Genomic DNA, 17267 nt, shown 5'->3' on the forward strand with positions numbered 1-17267 from the left:
GGTGTCTAGGTGAGAGTTAGTCACAATGCTGATCACCTATTGTTGTTAAAATGGCACAAATTTGAGGTAAACAGGAAGGCTGTGGATTCGATTCTCTCTAGAGTGCTGAAACGATCACTGCTGTTAATTTAAAAAAACGATGGGAAAACTGTGCAGTGACATCAAATGCTGGACGAAATCTCAATTCATTGAGAAGCTGGCGGGTCTGAAGCCAGATAAACCTGACCATAGCAACGCCCGCGATATAAAACAAGACCCTGGTCACTGAACAGCTACGGTTTGGTACAGACTACACGGCAATGACGGAACGATACGAACTTTATTAATTGACGCCCACTTTCTCCCCAGAAATAACAAAATTTTAAGATTTTGGCACCACGCTTATCTCTGTTTTGAAGAAACCGTATATCAGAGTGGACCACCTTGGCTGTTGTCGTAAGGCACACTTAAATAAGGGAGTATTTGGAGGGAGGAAACCGTTTACAAAAGTTCAGCGCGACCTTCTATTGATACATATGCAGAGGGAAGATCAAAAGCGGTTGCGTGTGAAAGCGCTAAGCTCACAGGACTACTCGACTCCAAAAGGTGATAGACATTCATCCACCACACTACGTCATCATTAAAATACAATCGGAAGTTACACAGATACCCCCTGACTCGAAATGCCCTAAACAGTATACCTTTAAAGTGATGAGGCAGAAAAGCAGGGTGTTACTGATTAGAGCCCTCTTGAAGCTGAGTTTCTCAGGATCCGGCCACAGCCCTACTGTAAAGTGGTTTCGAAACCACAGCCCTACTGTAAAGTTTCAGGGTTTCGAAATGTGGATTCTGACGACAATATGACAGAGAATATGGATACCGCTAGTGGATATAATCATGAAACCAACAGCGCTCGAATAGCATCACCCTGGGACATAGACAGTTAAGTTCAGTGAGGATTTCCATACGATGAGTCCCTCAACATAGAGAAAAACGCAATAGTCGGGATGTATGGGAAGCTTCGAAGTGGCGCGATGTAGAAGGCAATCAAACACCATCTGCACGGTTGAGTAACGACTCTAATTTTTATGGGCAATGGGAGGTACGAGTTAGGTGGTGTGGTGATTTGCGTGATCTAGCGCCGTACGACGGCTACTGACTCGAGGAACCCGATGTCTTGCATACCACTGGCAACTTATAGAATTTGAAGGACAGTTAGAGCGTTGGACTTAAGATACGCGGCTTGTCCCAATTTCTGTTTGAAGTAGGTCCCGTGGAGTCAGAAGGGGTTGTGGGACAGCATCCACCATCTGCCCACCGGACGGCAATTTTGTGCTACTGACATTTTTGCCAGTAGCGCAGACCCGGGAGAATATTTTGGTAGTTAAGCAACAAAAGGCCTCGCTGGTGCCGTGAAGGTCGATCGGAGAAACGCGATGTTAGATTACAGTGTTTCATAAACACCAGGTGAATGTGTAGACATAAAAGACGCCACACTGACTGAAGCGACTGAAGGTGTATCAAGCCAAGTGCCCACACTGTGTGGTGATTTGCGTGATCTAGCGCCGTACGACGGCTACTGACTCGAGGAACCCGATGTCTTGCATACCACTGGCAACTTATAGAATTTGAAGGACAGTTAGAGCGTTGGACTTAAGATACGCGGCTTGTCCCAATTTCTGTTTGAAGTAGGTCCCGTGGAGTCAGAAGGGGTTGTGGGACAGCATCCACCATCTGCCCACCGGACGGCAATTTTGTGCTACTGACATTTTTGCCAGTAGCGCAGACCCGGGAGAATATTTTGGTAGTTAAGCAACAAAAGGCCTCGCTGGTGCCGTGAAGGTCGATCGGAGAAACGCGATGTTAGATTACAGTGTTTCATAAACACCAGGTGAATGTGTAGACATAAAAGACGCCACACTGACTGAAGCGACTGAAGGTGTATCAAGCCAAGTTGCCCACACTGTGGTCAAAGACCTGGGCGGTACGTATCTAGAGCAAATAAAGCATGCCCCAAGAGATTACCGAAAAGGGCGAATAGACGGTATCCAAATTTAATGGAGTGAAATGCCGGTGAAGAGATATAAACTTCAATACAATGAGATAAAAAAAGCAACCTCTGAAAATTAGGAATGAGGGTTCGATAGTGCATTCTATCAAATATACAGCTTATGTTAACTCAGCTGAACCGTTCAAAATACAGGGACCGAAGGCATCTTGTGACTTCCATCCACGGTAGAACCGGGAGTCATTGTCGTCGCTTCAACGTCAGCCGGACAAAGACGTTGGATGAAAGCTTCAAAATAATCTATGGACGCCTTCAGTGCAGTTCTCTTATAAGATAGAAGATGACGACCAGACGAACTATCTGCCACAGAAGATTCCACATCCCCAGCACGAGCCTGTTCAACCAGCTGGCTTAGCGTAGGAACATCGACTGGATTAAGCGAAGTGACTTGTTGCGGGTCGAATGGGACGCACACATAACTCGTTTTCGGGTGGATGCAGAAAGGACTTTTTAACAAGTGATTGAGGGCTGAAAAGAGAGTTAAAAATGTGGTTCTCATGAAAGGACGACTGGCAACGAGAGGAATGTATCATGATGAAGGCATCTGACTGCTTGACGGCGTGTAACAAGTAGATGACACCAGTTTACCAAAACCAGTAGCAAGAACCAACCAGGAATCCCCAACAATAGGAATTTGAAACATACTTGCATACTCAGTGAGTCAACAGAAGTCACAGAATTGACGTTCTGTGGCGGATATCACGTAAACTGGATCCACTGTGAAGCCTTAAGGCACTAAAAAGTCACTATTGATAGTCTCTTGTGAAAATGCCTATGTGTCTGGAGGGGCGAGACGTTTTTTTTCGAAAATAGCGCTGATGAGTAGCCAAAACCATAGTTAAAAAAAAAGCGGCTTTGGTTATCATCAAGTGGTGTTAGTCCGAGAGTGAAGTCGTTCGCCAAGTGGTTAGAGTCTAGAAAACCTATCGAAAGGACCATCCACCGTCATTTCTCACAGGCGAAGAGCAGCTCTAACCAGCTGCTACAAATCTCATGACACTGCCTTATGGGTCCTATTTATTATAAGTACATTAAAAAAACTAGCACTGTTGAGTTCCATTCCGCTATCCGGACGCACCATTGAATGTGACCGATGTCATAACTGTCATCCCGCATAGACGCCATTGGCCTGTGAAGTTTCCAGTGGCATGCTTATCACACTGATGGATCGTACAGGTTACCTTATGGAATAATGAGTATTGATAAACCCGGCGTCCCTGAAACCCCGTCCCGCCGACTAGCGAACGGGTTGCTTTTTCTATTACTCGAGTCACACCATACAGCGGTCTGGGACTCCGCTCGTATTGTTGCCGATCCGAGTACTGGTATGATACATCGGTCCTCCAAAGACACGACTGACCAAGGTGACAAGACGATTTATTGTGTGATCACCCACTTAGGAGAGGAACTACACTCTTTTCCTGTGATAGTCGCGTCTATTGGAGGAGAATGGGAGGTAAAGTATGTCCGCGTGCGATACGTGCCGGTCACAGGTAAGACACAGTCCTCAAGGAACACGTTATAGTGATGTAAGGAAACCAACGAGTGGAAGCTTAAGGTTTAAACTGAAGACCCAACCGTTCGGAGGAAATTTTAACGCATTTGATGATGGAAAAGCTCTAGAAATATCCCAAATGATAGGGATTGGCACGGGATCGAGTCCAGAGACGTCCTTGGTGCTGTGATGTAGCATGATCAGTCAACGAAAATACGTCCAAAGCTATATCCAGGCCTTACTAGAGCATATATATAGATTTCTTCAAACATTACAGAATTAATGAAACACGTACAGGTGGATACGTTCGCATCCAGGCGTGGGTAAGTGTAGTTCAAAACTAATTCCTTCAAGACATTGTTTCGTTTGTGCTCTTTCAAAAAAGTTCGTAGTGTGTTCCAACGTTTCAGTGAAACCTCCTCCATGCCGTTTGATGGATGCTCAAGCCAATCTTCAGCCATGTGGCTTCGTAATTCTTCCAGGTCTTCTGGAAGGTAAGACAAAAGCTTTTTGAGCCGTGCAGGCACACCAAACAAGTCTTGCCCCCGCTTTGTACTACAGTATTCCGCGAATCGAGGCAACAGAATGTCACAGGCGGCGTCTACACATGGGTGCAGTACGGGTTCTGGTGCGCCAATTCCTCTTGACTCGTACTTGGTTAGGCCACCTGCAGTTAGGATAGGCTGAAACGGAAGTGGAGAGTGAAGAGCGGAAAGGCCAGCACATAGTAAGATGACAGCAAAATGGGGACCGAATGGAAAGCAACAGCAACGACCATATATGATTGAGATGTACAGAGAAATTTTCACAACTGTGAGAACAAGAAAGAGTCCAAACTAATTTGAAACACAGGTAGGAACCAGAGATGGAGATACTTTCAACACCATACTATGTTGTGATACCTACTAAGTAGCTTGGTCAAATTCTTATTTTAAGGGGCGATGAAGAGCGAACAATGGAGAGTTGCATGCTTCATAACACAAAACCTTAGTTTACTTGGCGATCTAAAGAGCCATACGGGTAAAGAGGTTACCAATCGGAACCTATGAGCAATGACTTGAAACTAGTTGAAATTTAAGCTTTCCCAAAGAAGTCAGCAAGCGATGAGTTTATCTATCATCGGGCAACCTCTCGGTCTTCCATAAAGGCTTCGCCGGACCGAAAAAGCAGACATGCAGTAATTTTTCAGATTGATCGACTTTTAGACCCCACCTATTGATCGGACAAGTCGATTTTTCACACATGAATTCCAGTCTCATAACTATGTGGGTTTCGGGACACGGGACGGTGGGTATCATGATTGAAGTGACAATCGAGGGAACCATTATTCATTGAGAATGTAGGGCGAAAAAAAGTGAGGACAGTCGAGAATCCGTCAATTCGACGCTTGGCGATGCGAGTAAACAAGATAAAAGGAACCGTCAACAGAAGTGCTCTGGATTCGAAGTACAAAGCCCAACCAGACAAAAAAATTACGTTACCTTCCCCAAATACATCCCAACCAAATTACTGTAACGCTGACTAACTTACACTAAATCCGAGTCAATGAGTAAGTGTTCTGAACATGAAGAACAAGATCCAGTGCCCTATGGATTTCCCCCAAACATATCAGTCGTAACGCAGTAATCAAAACCAATTAACGAAAACTGTTAGCTGACGTGCAACTCTACGCTGATTCGCTGTGAGAAAGTGATTTTGCTGACCAGTTCTCTGTCCGTGTACAGTTCGACTAACTTTCTCAACCAATAAAGTGACTCAAGGGCTTCTGGGTGAAAAGTGAACCGCTACTCACTAATAAGTCGGCAATGGACAGGAGTTTCCATAATTGTTTGAATGCAACTGCACACTACACATTTGATAAGCATCAAATGAGTTTGATAAACCAGACTGGGGAAACCATCACGTACCCAGAATAATATGCTGAAACAGGTTCTCTGTCTATATCCGGGTGTCGGGCTGTCTGATGCGAACAGCTTTCTCAACAGAAAGGTAACTCTCGAAACAAAGTAATCAACATATTCTCATACTCAGAAAAACTTCAGACCACGATATCGTCCACCGGTTTTCCAACTGGGACTGAAATCTATCGTTGGCCAACAACGTGGAAATAGACAAATACGTAGATCCGACAGGTTCACTCGTGACAGACGTGGGTAGACCTCACGAGACTTCATCCTACTGAGGTATTTAAAGCTTCGCACTCTGCTGGAGCAACATTCGGATCTCATGGTCCACGACAGTCCGCGCGCGTACTTCCTCCGGTTCCAGTGACCAGAGACAGTGAAAATGGACAGGCCTCATTGTGGACAGAACAGGGGGTGTAGGAGCAAACGTGTGGAGAGTACTAATAGATGGCGCAAGGCAGTTATGGGCTACTAAGATCCATCAACAGTGGACTAAGCCTAACCGAATCTCAACTGAGGTAATCTTTTCTCCAGAACATGGGCGTACGCCGGCCACCACTACATGAAGATGAATGCTCATAATTTAAGCCCAGTATTCGAGGTCAAAGAATCGAAGAATATGTCGCTTGATAATTTTGTTGGCTATGTTTGGGTCCATAATGTCATGTGGAAAGGTGCACCGATGCGCTGCGATGAGGTGCAGAAGAGCTCGAACTGAGGATCAATTTAGGTACATTTTGGACAAGTCCTGGTGTACATCAAGGATAACACCTTAAAGTCACATACTGTCTCAGACAGGATGACAGCAGACATTCGGCGGGACGGTTTCGTAAGGAGCATACTGTGATGGAAGGGCTGGTAATAGCCTACCGCAAAGGCCTAGCCGGGGAAGCTGAAATGAAAATGATAACTTGTGCGTCCGAAGATTTGAAGACGCCTTAGGCCTATGTATCACGACCAACGATCTGCATTCCGGTCTGGTGAAGGGTTTCCTGGGACTAGTGATGTCCACTTGACGACATAGCTACCGCAAGTTTGCTAAAACATCTCGGCTTTGAAATATGAGCACCGTATGGGGTTATTATAGCAACTGGAGCACGCAAAATGAGCCATAAACTCTGGTACCCAAATTAAGCGGCAGACGTATTGAAATGAAATACTAAAGAATGTCATGACGCTTGCCAGTTTATCGAAAACTGCATGCGCTTTTATTTCATTATTTTCTGTATTCTCCAGTTCAGCATCATCATCATCAAAGACAGCAACATCAGTGTTGCCACTGATGCTTCACTGCCGTCACGAAGAGACTGGACCTTACCGTGGTGTGGCGGTTTGTGTACCTCGGAGACCCATTGAGCTATACTGGGGGGTGTCCGCGCGACACTCACAGAGTCTCTCATACCAGGTTGGTCAATGGTTAGAGGTCTGACGAACACAGTCTCCTGGTCCTCCAGGTTGGGGGTTGGAACATGTATGGCGACTTGTTCCGTAGAAAGGGTAATGCATTTGCATTTCCCGACAAACACCGCTGCCTTGTGGTTAGGCTTTTGAGCCAAAGGCTTTGGTTGAGGACCCTAATCGTCCTCCTGTCTAGGTGTGGGCGCCCTGGCAGTATCCCAGCCCTCGTACAACCATGACCTACACTAACAATATTCTCATGCCACATCGGCCGTCGCGTGGTGCCATCAGCCGGGTCGCCTTACTTGCTGCATACAGCAGGGCGGGTAAGCGAAAACATGCTACTGCCGACGCCTCCCTTCTTACACTTTCACCAGTTCAGCAAGGTGCTCACTAGTTTGTTGGTCAACTTTAAACAAGCCACCAAAGATGCAGGTTAACAGTACACGACCAGTTACAGGGGTTGTGTAATTTACACTTATTCCCACCTTTGCAAATACCTAGTTCTAGAGAGTGACGATGATCCACTCTGAGTGACAAGCTGCTACATTGCTGATCTGATAGAATACGCTTACATTTGCTTATGCTTACGTTTGCAAAAATTCTGGAAGACTGTAAGCCTTAAGTAGAAGCAGGGACATAGGTAATCGCGAAGGAAGTCAAACCAGCTGTGGTCAGAACGATGATACACTGGAATAACATACCTTACGGGAATTGCCGCCACGAACCAAAGTCAAGTACTCGACGATGGCAGTTCGCGCCACCGTATCCAACTTCCGCGCAGCAGGATCACACACCCAGCAATGTACCCCTCGACGGCCGGAATAAACCCAGAGTAAGTGTTCGAAGCCAAAGTCTTCTCTGAGAGCACGATCTACACATAATACAGCAGACTGTGCTAATAACCAGCAACGACTGCACACAGCGGATTTTGCATTTTCACTCTGCTCACCACAACAGTAGCGAACCTCGTCATAATCGGTCAAATCAATATCGAACACAAGCTCCTTCCATTCAGGCTGACGGTGAAGAAAAGTAAGAAGTGTATCAAAAAGTGGTAACCAGAACCACAGTGTCGCTATCCCTGTCAGTAAAGAAAGGTCGAAATAAAATGTGGTCATCTAAAGGTCCATAAAATACTGTGAAGCTATGTTGATCACTGAAGCAGGAGTAACAAGTGCCCTTCAAAATGCAGGCACGATCAGCTGAATCGCCATCAGCCAAATTAAACGCAATGCTCCATAAAGATGTATCATCCAAGACATGAAAAGAAAGCTTGAAACATAGGGGACCTCCATAGCCAGGTGCACATTCAACCTCAAGAACAAACTTCAAAATCTGTGGAACTGGGGATAGAACTGGGATGACTACCTAACTTCTTCGACACCACAGTGAAATGTAGTAACCGGCAGTAATAAAACCGCGATAAGAGCACATCTAATAGCGTGAAGACAAAATAGTGCTACATGTGTGCAATGACACACCATTAATGTCAGTATGTTTAGCCTGTACAAGTGCGCAGCATTTGGTGGGTTTCCTTTACAATACCAATTTCAAGAACAGCATCGTAACCACCATCCAACCAACTTCAAATCCAAACAGACCACATCACCATTAGTTACTGGTGCTAAGGGCCGACCACTGACTGTCACTTCTGGAATACTTGTGTGGAACCAGACCACGGCGTCGAAGCATCAGTGTCAACAATGATGTTGCTGTCTTTGATGAGGATGATGACTCCGACAATGCACCTGACCGTTGCTGCTTCTTACTACGCATTTTAAGTAAACGCAAGACGCACACACCTCACTTAGCTATTAAGAAGCTGCTGAGCTCAGAGTTGATTCTAACTTTGGTCGAATGGTCTGCTGTTGGGTGTTAACAGCCACTGGAGAAAGAAAGAACCCAATGCCAAAGGCTCTGTCGGCGTTATAACCCAACCAACATCATCCAAACATTGGATATCTCATAAGCTTCGCTAGAGGCCCGGCGGCAAAGTTATCCTAGCAACAAACACTACTCAACTCCACGCATCATCCGATGCCAGGTAAAACGGTGCCCATGCATATCGGGAACTTTGATGGAACTAAAAGGCCGAAGGAATGGAATGCAGAATATGCCGGGAACGTCCACAAGCTGTTCTAATTGAATCCTCCGATTGGTCCCTCGAAGCCCTTGTTAGAGAAACAATAAAGGACCTAAAAGGCACTGACATCCAGCAAACGAGCACGTTTTACCGTTAGGCATAGCATCCTGAAAAACCATTCAGTTGGCTAATTTCCACCTTCACTCTCGATCAGGAAGCTGGACTGTGAATAAGGAACCTACATCAGCCTTATAAAGGACCGGGTGTATATCTGTACTGAAGTGCCATCGTGCTTCTGGTTCTGACAAATTTCCACTCGCTTTGTTCAAGGACGGCGGTGAATTCTTCAGCCAACGACTGGCTTGCCTATTTGTTTGTATCTGCGAGAAAGAGGCAGTCCCGGACAATTGGGGGCGTGTTGATAATAGTTCCCATCTTTGAAAAGAGTACTCGAAGTTAATGTAGTGACTACTGGGGTTCGACTCCCCTTGTAACAGGCCTTATGGCGTCACTGATTCTCCACCATCTTGGATGAGTAGCTGCATATAGGAGGCGGGAGCTGACATAATTGATGGTCGAGTACAGGATTATCAGTGGAGTTCTAAGTGGGGAGATTATGAAAGGAGCTATGTATTGAAGGTAATAGCTCGACCGCCATCGAGGGCATGACTCGGCCATACCTGACAATGTCAAGCCATTGGTGTGTTACGTCTCGGGGTCCGCATCCAGGCAGACGGCAATGACCAGTGCAGGTGAGTTTGTCGGCAAAGGTTTTCATACTTAGTTGCCAAGTCGTTGTTTGACCTCCCCTGGCTCACTTCCACCTTTCGCGTGGTTGTGCGAAAAGTCCTTCGAGGAAGTCGGTCGGAACACGTGGCCAAACCAGTGTAACCTATGGAGTGTGATCAGTTCGTCTATCGTGGGTGAGTTTTTTGCTTCCGAAAACCATTGGACGTACTTCAGCACTACTGATCCAGTGTTCCCAATACACTCAGGCAATGCTCCGAAGACATCAATGGTCAAACACTGAGTCTTTTGACGTCCTCGGCGCGCAGCGACAAGGTTTCTGATTCGTATAGTAATATAAGGAACACATAGCAACGTTGCAAACTCGACCATTGACGGATAAACTGATGTTACGCCTATGCCCCAAGTGATGCAGGTCCAAAAACGCTGCTTTGGTCTTCCCAAACCAGGTGGAAATATCATCTTAAACGAGGCCACTGAGAATGATACAGCTGCCCAGGTAGACAAATTCGTCTGCTGCCTCAATCGGCTTGTCCGAAAGCATAAGGTTAGGGTTGGAGCCCACCCAGTCTTGCAGTAGCACTTTACATTTTACAGATATGAAACGAGTGTCAAACTGAGGCAGAATCACTAGATTATTTAAAATTTGTATGACTTGGTAGGAGATTAAGAGTTTGGATGTTTCCGGTGTTGTATGCCTTTTGTGGTGGGGTCTCTTACCCACACTGTGCTTGAATGGATATATTGCAAGAAATGGCATCACTGGCGTTCGCGTTAACAGTTTCTTTCTAGACTGCCTGATTGAGCGCTTGAATGTGCAAGCAAGTCGGAATGCTTGGCATAGATCAGCACTAGGTCTTCTCCTTCACCCACCCTTCCGTTCATTTCACTGTAAGGCTTTAAACGTAAGTAGATGAACTTTATAACTGTATGGCAGTGAACCATCAGCGTCAACACTGATATCGTTGCCTCTGATGATAACAACACCCAAACTCTTGGTAATCTTTTTCACACCCTTGTGCCAAGTCATACGTTGTTCACTTCGTGGATTGCGCCACTATGAAGGGGGCACGGAAAATAAAAATAATCTCGAAAGACGGGGCTTTGGCATACGTAGCCACTGCAGTTTGTAGCACTGGATGTAGACCACCATCATGCCCTTTGTGTGGGGCAGCCAGTAGCCTGTAACCACAGTAGAAGCTAAAAGTGTGTAGACTTTTGGAACCATAAACCCCAAATACTACCACCCAGGAGCGAACCGTGCAAGCGAGCTGTCTAGCCTGTGTCATTACTCAACCGCAACTAATCTGTTTTCACTCTGCCCTGCTGCAAGCAGACACAACTACGCTAACAATGCTACGTGCTTGCACGGAGGCCATACCTCAGGAAAGACACCAACTAAAAAAGTCCAGTGAATTAGAATGACAATGCCATGAGGGATTCATGGTTTGTCTTATGAGGAAAAAGGGACTGTGAAGATGTAATCTCCAGGAGACGGTTCATACGGAATTTAATAGCTGCCCGAAGGCTTCTACGATGTATTCCAGACTTCCTCATATTCGACTGAGAATGGGCTGTTCAGATTACTCTCTTGAAGCAGAGTGAAGCAGAGTGCGAAACCCAATAATAGGGTGATGAAAGTCGTTGCAGCATGTACCACAGAAAGTCAGTCAGTCACGGTGAGCTTACAAGAGCCGTCTCGATGCAGAACAAAGAAGACCGCGCCCAAATATTATCTTGGGATAACACGCGTTATTTGAATTTGGCGATTGTTTTCACTTCCGTAATACTAGACTCGCTGCCGTTTTTATGCACCTTTTGACTTCGGTAGTATACATCATACGTCATCATGCTCAAACGGTGTTCTTACCGATGGTTTTGGTTAAGACTGGTCAGTAGATGTGATCAACGGAACCACACTCCCAGACCTTAGAGAGCCAGATGCGATTAGGAATCGATGACTTCCCTATCAAGCGATACCGTTAATCGCTCTGGCGGTAAACGGCACTAAAAAATGAATATCACCATTACAACTTTTCGATTTTACATGTTCGTGACCTATGAATAGTTCATGAAAGGCATTGTGGGATTTTATTAACAAATATAATTTTACTTTGGTTTATGTGCATTGCAAGTGTTTTTCAGCTGCACTCCGCCTTTTCCTAAGGTGTGACCTTTTGCCTAAATATAATCCCCGGCGACTTACATGGTTTCTACATGCATGTGATGTGAGTGTTGCTGACAGAAATCAGTGATGCCTAATGCGCCATCCAGCGACTATGCGTAACTATACAGTGGCCAATGAGGTATTTATTGTGCAGGTCCGATTTGTATGGGACGAACCAACAAGAGACTGCTAATAAGGTTGTGGTAATACCATCGTCCCTAAGAAATGCTATATAAGTAACACAAAGATAACGGAACAGGAAATTTTACAGGTTTCTCACGTTGTGAAAAATACTCACCTTAAATGAGGAAGGTAATATTGCCCGATGTTTCTTGGGCGCTGTGGAGTATACGGCGCCGATATCGATTTTGTGCGGACAGAGTTTAACTAATTCTTTGCGGAATTCCGACGAGGTCTCAAAACTTTGATACCTCAAATAAACATCGCCCGCAAGTGTGAAACTAAACTCCCGCCTGGCCAGCTAAAAGAATTATTGTCTGAACAGAGTATTACATCATTCATTCCATATGAAAGCCATTGGCAAAACAACTCGCAAGGAAACAGTTTCTTGTAATAAAACTTGAGCAAATCATCCGAGAACTCCCCGTCAGGCATCGGTCCTCAGTTCAATTTACCGCACTCTCTCAACGACAATGTGAAGGCCACAGAGATATCTGCTATTCAGTTCTGTTCAGAAGTTAAAAATGTTTCATATCTATTAAGTAGAGCTAGCACTTTCCGCTTATCTATCAGAAATGCTTTGGATATCTTAATTTACACGGGTGTCTGTGGGTTGAATGACTGGACATCGGGAATTAGTTCCGAGGGCGCGTGATTTTCTGAATTCTAATAATCGCATTTCGCTGTATTCACACAATGGAATTGAAATTTTGAAAGTTATGACGCGTCCCTGAAGGGCTAAAGCAATTGCGCAATTGAGTTGAGAGTACCAGTACAAACGTATAAGCCCCGTTTAGGCATCCCGGGGTCTTAGTGATGCTGAGAAATTGTCCCGCCAGTCTCTTCAGACAGAGGCATGGTTGACTCGGTGAATAGTGAAATTTGGTGAGCTACAAAAATATGGAAGTAGATTAGGACAGTTTTTGACTTTAGTACATACGCGACAAAATGCAACATTTTGGAGGAGAAGTTTTATTCGACTTGTAAATGTTTTGCAGCTGACAGCATTGTGCGGATGATGTGCACCCATTTCGTGTGACCATTTCCGGCACATGCAATTCTTTCCCAAATCCTTTTGGGTGTAAACGGAAATTTTGCGTTGAAGTGTACTGAAATCAAAAAGCCTAATAACCTACCGTTGTTGGAATTTTTCATTCGTAATTTTTGCGCGCACTCTGATTTAGAGTTGCGCCCCCATTACTCAGGGCCACGTCATAGTCCCACCTCATGAATTTCTCACAAATCGTGCTTCAGAAAATGGGAAAATTTTCACATAAAGTTTTAGCATTTGATGGTAGTTATTCGGGCGCTCAATATCTCCGCACATGGCCATAGGTTTATTGTAAGTTGTTTAAACGAACTCGGGATCCACTGTGGGTGCGGAATTGGTATTTTAATGGCTGCCGGTGGCGTCGTCCATTGTCTCTAAGGCAACAGTGGGGAGTTTTTTGGAAAAACTGGTTTCTTTGCGTGCTTTCTTACGTACTAGATTTCGAAATAACCCAAAAACGACTCACTAATTAATGGCGTTCAATAGGTCCACGCAAACTCAAATTGGAGCGGACGTTCACAACCTGGTGAAAAAATCTTCTATGGCTGCGACAAGTGTCCCGCTGAAGCTAAGGAATTTGTCACAGTTAGTAAGTTTTTGTTTTTATGATGGTCAAAATACGTCATACATGGCTTAAGACAAGGTTTGATTTCAAGTCCTTGCACACATTCAACGGACTGAAGCGGTCATCTGGGTAACACGCTTGTCTGGGAAATATTAGAGGTATAGTGTACTACGGGCAAGCAATGAGACTGGGTATGGTAGTCGTGGTACTGTCATAGCGACGCCGTAATTCGGTTCGTGGATAGCTCCGTGCATGAACATCTTCGATGAGCTGTTTAAGATTGACATTGTAGCTAGGATATTCTTGGGTCCATCGAGTGTTTGCAATGGCTCGTTGCTGCCATTCAAAGGGGACAATAAGACGGCCTTGTCTACACTGGGGGCTCAAAATAGGAAAAAGCGTCCAAAAGGCTTGCTAGAGAGCACTTTCATGTGAGTTAAAATGTCTCTTTGCGCACACAAAATGTCGAGTCATCATGACAATTTTTATTGCCAACAGGTGGTTGGCATACCGTCAGGCATGATCATAAGTTCAGTTAGAATAAAGGGTGAGTTCGCTTGTAGTTGCGGGTAGTGGAACAAGTGGGCGATAGGGTGCAGCCAAGAGAAGTAGAGGCATAGTTGTGAATGTGCCATCAAACTGGGTATAGCAGTGCGATGCCATTATTGCACTGAAATAATTCAGTTTCTTGAGAGTCCTGTAACGAACGTCATTTCTGAGACGATTTTGCTTGGATGTGCTATTCTGCGAGGAGGGGTATTTTTGGTTGGCCGAGGAAATCCTTAGATTTAGAGCAAGGCCTATATAAGATCCCAGGTATTTTGTCGCTCCCGTTGGAGAGGTAGTAAGGTGCAGCATTTGATATATATTTGAAGTTGTATCAGTGTTGATTTTAGTGTAACAGATGAGGTCAACATCCGAACTTGCAATGCTCGCGAGGCATTTGCCAACTTGAGACACTTATGGCGTCAAGGTGGCGTGTCCGTGAACACCAAGTAACGTGTGTATCAGGCTGCAGTGTGGGCTGTTCCGTTGTACGGCTCTGAGACCTGGCCTATTTGAGAAGCGGGACCAAGGCGTTTTCAGGTGATTGGCGATGGGTTTACCAAAACTAAAACTCGTGTGGGTCGGTGTCGGTGAATCCCTGAGTTGACAGTTACATGGCGATTTTTCGGTTGTGCATCACTTTCGCATGAACGAAGAGATGGATGAAGCCCAGAAGGGTGCCCCCCTGTTGGTTAGATTGCTAATGTAGTTGGGTATGTGATGGTTACGAGTTTCGATGAGGAGGACCAAGTTGTCGATTTTTATTAAGCTACATTGTATCGGTATCGGAGAGCGGAGATCGAGTGAAGTTGGGATTTCGTGGTCCAAGCGAGCGGATTTAACACCAAGCACCCGCCCACTCACTAGATCTTCGCTACTGCTGCATCCATGGATGCACGTTTAAGGACGCGAGTGGCCCTTGGATCTCGGGGCTCAAGCCTACACCAGTTGGTCTTACGATTGACAAGTCAACGCCTCTCGTGATCTTTAATTTTGCTGCACCCTAGGGCGCATATGTTTGCCGAATTCCGCTATCGAATCATCAACGTTCACTCGGCTCACTCGTTATCGCCTATTGGAATAATCCAGGAAGTAGTGAGTTTGTATCTATAACAGCAAGCCTCCGGCCTCAGCGCGGACACCGACCGGGAATTGCGGACAAGAGGTTTGTTACGCAATTGATGGGTTGGCCACTGCAACTTTGTTTTATTATTTCTTTTAATTGATACCGCAGAAACCCTGCCGAATAAAAATGTGAAAAGTTAATTGACCACACATTGTGTTTATAACGATGCAACCAGTAAAGAGAAACATGATTTGTTGAAGGTGGTTGTGAACTTTTTATGCATGGAGTTGGCAGGTGGATGGCGTATGGATATGAAGGACCGCTGTATGTCGTTGGATTATTCCACTGCGTGTTGCTACGAGCAAGTGCACTAGCCCGGAAGCTACTATAATTAGCCTCAGCAGTTGACATCGATATAGTTATAAATATGACGGGCCGCCGTTGGTCGTAAGATTTAGATATCACGCATAGTTGGAGCCTCGTTCTTATGGGCCTGCATAGTCACTGGCCTGATGTTTACTATAGATAGCAGACACAAGCGACAGCGCGCACAGTTGTGGGTAATGACGGGTCATCTTCGGTAGTTAAATTAGGACACTGGGCACAGTTCGGTCTAATAATCCGCGTCGCCTGGCGGTTTCAAAAGTAGTCAACTTAGGTGATATCGCATAGAGTTGAGTATGAGGTCCGTCGTTCGCCACTAGATTAGGTATGTGTGCACAGTTTGGGCCTCGTATTCATCGGTTCGCATAAGTACTGTTCCGGTGTCTATTATAAGTAGCAAAGATAAGCGACAACGCGTACATTTAAGAATACAACAGGTTAGTTTGGATCAGGTTACCGGTTAATCAAGGCCGCACATGAACACGGTACTAGCAGGTACAGTAAGTAGCCAGGTGAGACGACATCGAGTACAGCAAGGAGTATGACGGGCCATCAGATTAGGCTATCTCACGCACAGTTGTGGCTTCATTTTTACCGGCCTGCAAGGATAATGGCCTGGTATTTATCGTAGGTAGCATAGATGAGTGGCATCACGTATAGTGATTGGTATGAAACACGTGGTTAGTCATTGGACTGTTACTATTCATAGGTGAGGTCCCATAATCAGCGTCGCACATAGACGCGGGCCTAGCAGTTACAATAAGTATTCGATGTTCATGATGACACTTGGAGTATAAGGGACCGTCGCTGGTCATTGGATTAGGCTGTCATGCGTAGGTGAGGCCCCATAATCTGCGTCGTACATAGACACGGACCCAGCAGTCACGATAAGTAGTCGAGGTGAGTGATAACGGCTACCGTTATTATGGCGACGCTTTATGGCAAATACAAAGCTTCATATTCGTAATAGAATTGATACCCGAAGCTATCCTGTGACGCTGTATCATCCATAGTCTAGTTATGCATATCTGGGTAAGGGAGTCATCAACAGAGATGACCCTCGTATCGTTACTGCGCCGTTCATGGTAGTGCCTAAGACTGTTGTACTTAATGGAATTTGGGCTCATGGGGAGATGCGTTGTGACCAGTTTCCCGAACAAAATATATTTTGCGATTATGATCGCATTTGTTAAATCTGAGGTGTGTGAAACAAACAAAAGTCCACAACCGGTCTTCCAGGGTGAAGTTTGCATAAGATATACTTTAAATGTTTTTTACTATTTAAAGAACACCGAAGAACGCAGAAATATGCTAAAGTGCGATTTTGTGTTTTATGTCACGTAAACCGGTGAAAACTGCAAATGGTTGGATGTCCGTGACCTTGAAGTTTCGCTCACTTAAAAAATGCTGTAAGCGAAATATCACCAAAAGGTGCAAATGGATTATACTTACTCGCCGTTGGAGTCATAACTTCGAAAACCCTATAGTTTCGGTGAAAATAATTTGGGTGTGCAAATAGCCAGCGGCCAGGCAAGCTGCATCCTAATCCGTAGATTGTAGGACGCGTGGTCAGTTACAACTTCACTGGGAACAATTTCGTGGTATTATAACATCCGGAGGATTTTTTATAC

General features: G+C 45.2%; 2 protein-coding genes across 2 annotated transcripts; both read right to left on the reverse strand.

Annotated features, from left to right (window-relative positions):
- Positions 1-2019: 2019 nt before the first annotated feature.
- Positions 2020-9708, reverse strand: T265_10638 (hypothetical protein; the record flags this gene model as incomplete). The annotated part of the gene is made up of 5 exons (XM_009177075.1): positions 2020-2515; positions 3838-4225; positions 7549-7863; positions 7907-7928; positions 9611-9708. The coding sequence occupies 5 exons, from the start codon at positions 9706-9708 to the stop codon at positions 2172-2174; spliced, it is 1167 nt and encodes a 388-aa protein (XP_009175339.1).
- A 432-nt stretch (positions 9709-10140) lies between these two features.
- T265_15217 (hypothetical protein) lies at positions 10141-12325 on the reverse strand (the record flags this gene model as incomplete). Its single annotated transcript, XM_009177076.1, has 2 exons — positions 10141-10293; positions 12143-12325. Coding segments are annotated over 2 exons (336 nt in total), but the record flags the coding sequence as incomplete, so codon positions are not given.
- Between the last annotated feature and the right edge of the window lie 4942 nt (positions 12326-17267).

This window comes from Opisthorchis viverrini (assembly GCF_000715545.1).
Source record: "Opisthorchis viverrini unplaced genomic scaffold opera_v5_394, whole genome shotgun sequence".
Lineage (NCBI taxonomy): Eukaryota > Metazoa > Platyhelminthes > Trematoda > Opisthorchiida > Opisthorchiidae > Opisthorchis > Opisthorchis viverrini.